The 7,601-nt window shown below is 49.8% G+C and overlaps 2 protein-coding genes across 2 annotated transcripts; one reads left to right on the top strand and one right to left on the bottom strand.

The window, feature by feature from the left end:
• Nucleotides 1–252: 252 nt before the first annotated feature.
• On the top strand, nucleotides 253–4,660 carry LOC123092962 (cysteine synthase 2). Its single transcript, XM_044514828.1, has 6 exons — nucleotides 253–550; nucleotides 652–726; nucleotides 1,568–1,711; nucleotides 2,136–2,564; nucleotides 2,652–2,887; nucleotides 4,073–4,660. Exons 1-6 carry the CDS (start codon nucleotides 329–331, stop codon nucleotides 4,290–4,292), a joined length of 1,326 nt encoding a protein of 441 aa, XP_044370763.1. The 5' UTR covers nucleotides 253–328; the 3' UTR covers nucleotides 4,293–4,660.
• Nucleotides 4,661–4,747: 87 nt separating this feature from the next.
• Nucleotides 4,748–7,323, bottom strand: LOC123092961 (pentatricopeptide repeat-containing protein ATP4 homolog, chloroplastic). The gene has a single exon (XM_044514827.1). The coding sequence runs from the start codon at nucleotides 6,972–6,974 to the stop codon at nucleotides 4,905–4,907; it is 2,070 nt and encodes a 689-aa protein (XP_044370762.1). The 5' UTR covers nucleotides 6,975–7,323; the 3' UTR covers nucleotides 4,748–4,904.
• Between the last annotated feature and the right edge of the window lie 278 nt (nucleotides 7,324–7,601).

Raw genomic sequence — 7,601 nt, 5'->3', positions numbered from 1 at the left:
ACTCGTGAGAGGATAAGGAAGGAAGACGCTTCAGCGGTGGGGTGGGCCGGGCCTGGCAGAACACGTGGCTTGCGTATGATCGCTGGATCGCACAGGAATCCCACGACGCACGCGAGGCCGGTGGAGCGTTCGGCCGGTGCGCCGGGTATAAACATTACCCTTACAAAAATGAACGGAGGAAGTACTTTTTCTTTCTATTTTTTCAACTCTTTATTTAAGGACTCCCGGGTAAAAAAAAGAGGACTACCGGGTTGAACCAAGTTGGTTCGCCCTCCTTCTGAACTTCTGAACCCAAGGGTTCGCTACCCGCCCCCCTCCCATCCTCGCGATGGCGGCTGCGACGGCGACGGCGGCAGGAGCAGCCGCTGCGGCCGCCTCCATATCCTTGTTTGCGTACTACTTCCTCTTCGGCAGGAGCGGCTCCAAGTTCCTATGGGCCCGCACCACCAGCGCGGACGACCGGAGGACGCGGCGGAAGGGCCTCGTGGAGGCCGTCGGCAACACGCCCCTCATCCGCATCAACAGCCTCTCCGACGCCACCGGGTGTGAGGTACTCCTATATTCTTGGGGTGTCTCCTTGTGTGCAGCTCCGCTTTGCTGCTTCGGTTTAAGGTACTGAGGTACTGGATTTGTTATTCGAATGTGCTGCAGATTCTGGGGAAGGCCGAATTTCTGAACCCGGGAGGCAGCGTGAAGGACCGTGTGGCGGTTAAGATTATCGAGGAGGTAATTTGTGCAGTTCGGTGTAAATTGTAAGATTAATTCGGTTAGTTTTTACTACCTCCGTTCCTAAATATAAGTCTTTCTGGGATTCCATTAGGTGGACTACATACGGAGCAAAATGAATGAATCTAAACTTAAAATGCATCTATATGCATCCGTATGTGGTTCATAGTGGAATCTCTACAAAGACTTACATTTAAGAACGGAGGGAGTAGAAGCCAGAAGGGAGAAGTGTGAAGTACTTCCTCCGTTCCTAAATATAAGTCTTTTAAGAGATTCAGTAAGAACTACATACGGATGTATATAGACATATTTTAGAGTGTAGATTCACTCATTTTGCTCCGTATGTAGTCCGCATTGGAATCTCTAAAAATACTTATATTTAGGAACGGAGATACTGTAGTAGATAAGTTCGTGGTGAGAAGTTGTCTGACCGATTCATGCAATGTTGGCAAGGGTTAGTGAATAGTAAGTGTAGTTCTAGCATATGTATTTTTTTTATTTGTTATGATTATAAGTATGTAAAATTACGGTTCTAAAGGAACAACCGTAGTTGTTCTGGAACAAAGCATTCATGGAAAGCACCATTCAGTTATGGTTTTAGAGAATTAAAGAAAAGGGGTTTTGAATTTTGCTTCTTTTGCATGAAATGAAAACAAGTAGGTGATAATATCGAATTACTTCCTTGCATACTTGGATCTAGCTAAATTATTTACATTTCAATGGATGAGGCATGAGATACTTCGTTGATATATTCAGTTTTATGCTATAGTATATATTGATCCTATAGAAATTTATTTTCTCTTTTGACTTAACATGACACTGGCATTTTTATTGCAATTAGGCTCTGAAATCTGGGGATCTTGTCTGTGGTGGTGTAGTAACAGAAGGGAGTGCCGGAAGCACGGCTATTAGCTTGGCCACTGTTGCTCCTGCTTATGGCTGTAGGTGCCATGTTGTTATTCCTGATGATGCTGCCGTTGAGAAGGTATGGAGGTTATGCTCGGTTCGAGAATTCTTGGTGTACTAAATCGGACATCTGCTGCTGTAGCATCCAGAATCTCTACTTGAATTGTCTTGTTATGTAATAAGATGAACTAATTTAGATCAGACCAGGTAGACCAGGTCTGAAATCAGGCTCTCTCATTGGGCCCAAGACCTATCACAAATAATAAATCAAGATAACACCATAGTATTGTATTTCCAAGTATCAATATTCTGGGGTTCAGCCTGAGCTTCCGGGGCTGGTCTAGACTTGAGCCTGCCCTTTCAAGGGTGTAGGGCTTTTCAGGCCTGGTTGGATATTTTAGATGCTCCGGTGGGAATTTCTCCTAACAATGTTGCACAGTACTTCAATCCTGTTTGTTGTTTATGTTCCTGCTGTGTAGTTTTACTTAAAGATTGCTTTCCAGTCTCAAATAATTGAAGCGCTTGGAGCTACTGTGGAACGAGTGCGTCCTGTTTCAATCACTCACAGAGACCATTTTGTCAATATTGCAAGAAGAAGGGCATTGGAAGCCAATATAGCATCAGCACAAAGGGAACCTAATCACATACAAACTAATGGTTCAGCCTATGTTGATACTAAAACGCTGAACTCCAAACAAACTAACGGGTCAGCACATGCCAGTTCTGAAGTGCCTGACACTGGCAAATGTTACCCTAATTCTGATTCAAAGGGAGGTTTCTTTGCTGACCAGTTTGAGAATATGGCAAACTATCGAGCGCATTACGAATGGACTGGTCCTGAGATATGGAAGCAAACTAAAGGGACTGTTCATGCCTTTGTTGCTGCCGCTGGTACTGGCGGTACGATTGCTGGAGTTTCACGATATCTTAAGGTTTGTATGCTTATTATTTTCTTTCGTCTATATATGTTTTCTTCTTGGGTCAACTAATTTTTTATTGCTATGATATTATTTACTTAGGAAATGAACAGAAATGTCCAATGCTTTTTAATGGATCCACCTGGATCTGGTCTGTTTAATAAGGTAACTAGAGGGGTTATGTACACAAAAGAGGAGGCTGAGGGCAAAAGGCTGAAAAATCCTTTTGACACTATTACTGAAGGAATTGGAATCAACAGGGTCACAGCAAATTTTATGATGGCAGAACTGGATGGCGCTTACCGGGGAACAGATAGAGAAGCTGTCGAGATGTCAAGGTACATACTTTCTGAATATTAACTTTTTATCGACTTCCAGCAGTTATGGAATAGCTATGCATACGATTTTGATGTGTGATTCCTGTACGATGCAATTCCAAGCCACACAATTTCAAAGAATGACTCAGTCCATTGGTGTAGGTGGTTTGTCGTACTAAGATTGTACTTCCCCCGTTCCTAAATATAAGTCTTTTTAGAGTTTTCTCTACATACTACATACAGATGCATATAGACATATTTTAGAGTGTAGATTCACTCATTTTCCTCTGTATGTAGTCCATAGTAGAATCTTTAAAAAGACTTATATTTAGGAACGGAGGGAGTATATAAATTGCCGTATGCATAGCGTTGCTCTAGCAGTTATTATCTGAAAGAGAAAGGATAATTTGTTCAGTTGTATAGATAGATTACATCATTTTTCTACTGCAGTCCACCTTTAACCGATCAACCAGTTGGCCTGATCTTGTAATATTTCCCTACAACTTAAATGGATGTTGACGTTATTGTGTCTTGGGTTATTGGGTCCCTCTACTCCTCCAAAAATAAAGGAAAATGAGTACACATCCCACCCTTTTCTCAAACTTCAGTAGAAGCCTCAATTGTCATTTGTTAAGCATGTTTTTAGAAGCAATAGGAAGACTTGTATACTCCCTCCGTTCCTAGATATAGGGTGTATAGTGTTTTGAGAAAAAAAAATCCGGAATATAGGGTGTATTGACTTTGTTGTCAATTTTACCCCTCCACAGATCAGCTCACACGCATGAAATCCCTAAAAAAAAAAGAGATGATTTGTTTAGAAGATTCCCAGCCATGATTTATTTATAAGGTATTGTACAGTGCATGATTTTTTTTCTAACCGCCGTACATGGAGCATGCAAGCTAGACATGGCTGGGAGTCTTTCAAATAAATCATCTCCTTTTTTTCATGCGTGGGAGCTGATTGGTGGAGGGGTAAAATTGACAACAAAGGCTATACACCATATATTCTGGATTTTTTTCTCAAAAAACTACACACCCTATATCTAGGAACGAAGGGAGTATATTTATTTAATCACCTTAGCCGTGATAGTTAATGGAAAGTTCGCCGTTGTTTATTCAATCATTCTTCTATCTTACCAAGTATGTTACTGAACCGTAAAAATACTTCCATCCATCTGACCTCAGTTACTTGAAACATTAATTTAGGTTTCTGCTGAGAAGAGATGGACTATTTGTTGGGAGTTCTTCAGCCATGAATTGTGTCGGGGCTGTAAGAGTTGCCCGGGATTTAGGTCCAGGACATACAATTGTGACAATTCTCTGCGACAGTGGGATGAGGCATCTAAGTAAGTTCTTCAATGATGAATATTTGGCCAATCATGGGTTGACACCAACTGCTACTGGTCTGGAGTTTCTCGATCAATAAAAACTTCACAGGGGAATGCATGATTTCAGCAATTTTGTCATTCCTCGTTGTCTGTCCTGAAAACAGTTGATGAGTGAACACCGAGGCGCCGAAACATTCCATCTAACAAGGGAACTGTTGGCTCCAGATAATGGACCTCAAATTTTATGTCACCCTAATTGAAGGTTCCCCTGGAAGATATAGTTATGTACTTTAGAGTAGTTGTCATAGCCATTTAGTAGGGGTTGGGATAGCCAACCATTCAGACTGTTGTACACTGCAAATCTTCTTGTTTTTCTTTAGCCTGTTGTACACTGCTCAAGTCACCAATTCATCTATGTATACGCAGTTATTTATACAATCATCTATGCTACTACTGTCTTGGTTCTGTGAGATGGCAGCACACATCAACTAGTCTGCGATAAAAACCATTCTAGGTGTTCTAACAGATCATCGCATGCATCATGCTAATGGTAAGAGTACTGAAAAGAACTGGTTTTCTTTAGTCATGAAAGTAAACAGAAGCATCTGTCACCAGAAGGGTGGATTCTGAAGATTTCAGAACACCCACAGCCACAGTTTATACCAAATCAAAAAACAAATAAATCCTATATGCCTCCTAGATTGTGCACCTTACACGGTGACTAGCTCTGACGACTTCTTTGCCTCCAGCCAGTGCTTGGCAGCAATGCTCGTCGTCAGGAACCAGCCGGCCTTGTCGGGAGCGCCATGGAAGGGCGCGTCGAGCTCCTTGAGATGCGACTCGAACACGGAGGCCAGCCCTTTGTCGGAGTACATGTTCCTCCCCTCCCCTGTGTGGATTCCGAGCAGCGGTGGCAGCTCTTCGCCGCTCTGAAGCGTCGTGTACAGGTCGTTCATCCAGACATGGAGAGTGGTCAGGGCGGCGCCGACCGAGAGGCCTCTGAGGTGCAGCGACCACTGCGTCTGCGTCCTCGTCTGCACGTTGCTGTAGATGTCGAGCTGCAGCGCGGCGTCGAGGAGCGCGCAGGCTTTCTCCATCTGCTCCAGGTTCACGCACAGGTCCATCAAGCAGTTGCAGTAGGGCATCTTCACCACGCCACGGGCGCCGCTCAGGATGCCCCTGGCTGCCTCCTTGAAGGATTCAGTGGAGGCTTTCCTGTCCGCCAGGAGCTTCACCACGGTGCCAAGCTCGGCATTGCTTCTGTCGATGCAGTCAACCACCTTGCCGAGCTCCTCCACCGGCGTATCCGCTGCCACGGTAAGAAGGCAGCCGCAGAACCGGTCGTCGGGCGTGATTTTGAGGTCCTCTAGCATGCCGAACGACCTGACAACATCGTCAGTGCACCCCGCTTTACCGTAGCACCGGATGAGCGACGTGAGGATGAAGATGTTGGGCTTGAAACCTGCCTCTGCCATCTCCTTCAGTATGGCCTCTGCACCAGGGACATTGCCAGTGCAGGAATATAGTGTCACCATTGATGAGTAGGTCCAGCTATCAGGCTTGCACTTGGTGTCCATGGACGACTTCATGTCTCGGAAGATCTCCTCGGCCTCGTCGACGTAGCCGATGTCGGCGCACATTGACAGGAGCATGTTGTACAGCACCACGTCGATGTCCATCACCTCGTCCTTCATCTTCCGGTACACGATCATCGCGTCCTCGCCGTAGCGTGCCCTGGTGTACGCCTGCAGGAGACAACAGTAGGTTGCTCTATTGGGCTGCACCTTCTGGCTGACCATCTCCCTGTGGATGGTCTTCACTACCCATGGCCGCATGGCACGGCCCATGGCGTCCAGCACGGTGTTGTACACGACCAGGTTTGGCTTGACGCCAACGGCCTTCATTTCCTCAAACACGTTGAGCGCGCCGTCGAAGTTGCCGCTGGTGGAGTGCACTTTGATCACCGTGGCGCATATGACAGGGTCGAGCTGGCATCTCTCAGACCGGGCACGGTCGTATAAGCGGAGTGCCATCTCGGCGTCCCCGGCTCGGCCGTATGCGTCGATCACGACCGAGTAGGTGAGCATGTCCGGCGAGCACCCTGACTCCGGCATCTTCTCGAACCACTCCACGGCCTTGCCGGGCGGGCCGCAGGCGCGCGCGCAGCTGATGACGGTCGAGAAGGTGGTGTTGTCCGGCTGCACGCCGTCCCGCAGCATCACGTCCCAGAGCGCCTCCGTCTCGCTCCAGCGCCGCCGCTTGCGCAGCACCTTGAACACGACGTTGTAGAGGATGACCTTGCTGCGAACCTCGGCGTTCTCCAGGAACCAGCGCAGCGCGAGCACGGCGGTGGCTGGGTTGCCGGCGGCCGTATTGAGCACGATGGCGGCGTCCTGCTCGGAGGGGGCCCCGGGGAAGGCGGCCTCGAGCGCGGCGGCGACGAGCGCCTCGGCGGGCTCGCACGCGGCGAGCGCTGCGGCTGCGGCGGCGAGGCGGGCCCGGCGGCCGGATCCGGCGCGCGCGCGGGCGAGTTCGGCGGCGCGCGGGCTGTTGGGGTTGACCCAGAGGAACCTCGCAGTGCTGGAAATCTTGGGGTTCTGGCCGGGGTCGGAGGGAGGCGCCGGGGTCGGAGGGGGCGGCGAGTCCTGGACGGAGACATGTGCGGCGGCCGGCGAGGCGGAGGAGGAGTGGTTCTTGGGCTGGAAGGAGAGCGAGATTGGGCGGTGCGGCCATGAGAGGAAGGAGGAAGGGGACGATGGGCAGATGGGTAGGGAAGCCATCTCGCTGCGCTGCTCTGCTCTGCTCTCCTGTGGGTAGATTGTGGGGTGCCCACTGCCCAGAGCTTCGCTTCGGTTGGGGAGTGACGACGCGACTGTGTCTTGCTGTCAGCAAGTGGGGTCCAGATGCCAGGGGAAACATCGGGCCTCGGGTCAGAGCGAAGGCGAGGCGCTCTTCCCGCCGCTCCCCTCAAAGGCTCAAACTGCCAAAGTACACACGCGCGCCGCGCAGCGTCCGTCGCACCCCACCACGGCGGCGCAACCACCCACGCCTCGCCTCCCTCGCCGCCCGGCCGGAACCTTCTCAATCTCACCGACTACCCGCCGGGCTCCTATCCGCGCTTACCGTGCTCGACGCGTTCCCCGCCTCCTCTCGTGCCCACCGACGCCGCGGCGGCGGGATCGGCGTCCGATTCACGCGCGCCTTCCACGCCACCGAGCCGTGCGGTGCAGCCGCTCCCGCGTGTGATCCTGCGCGGCCCGGTCTTGCACTGGATGGATCGCGGGGCGTGGGCTGCCATTGCCTGGCCTCGGACGCGTGATTTACCCAGGCGAAGTCGTCTGCTCTCGCAAGGGCGCGGTAGGTGTTCGACGAAATAGACGAGCCCGGAGTTTCTCGCCGGTATCAAT

The sequence above is a fragment of the Triticum aestivum genome, chromosome 4B, assembly GCF_018294505.1.
Source record: "Triticum aestivum cultivar Chinese Spring chromosome 4B, IWGSC CS RefSeq v2.1, whole genome shotgun sequence".
Classification (NCBI taxonomy): domain Eukaryota; kingdom Viridiplantae; phylum Streptophyta; class Magnoliopsida; order Poales; family Poaceae; genus Triticum; species Triticum aestivum.
This window is presented reverse-complemented; position numbering and strand designations above follow the sequence as displayed.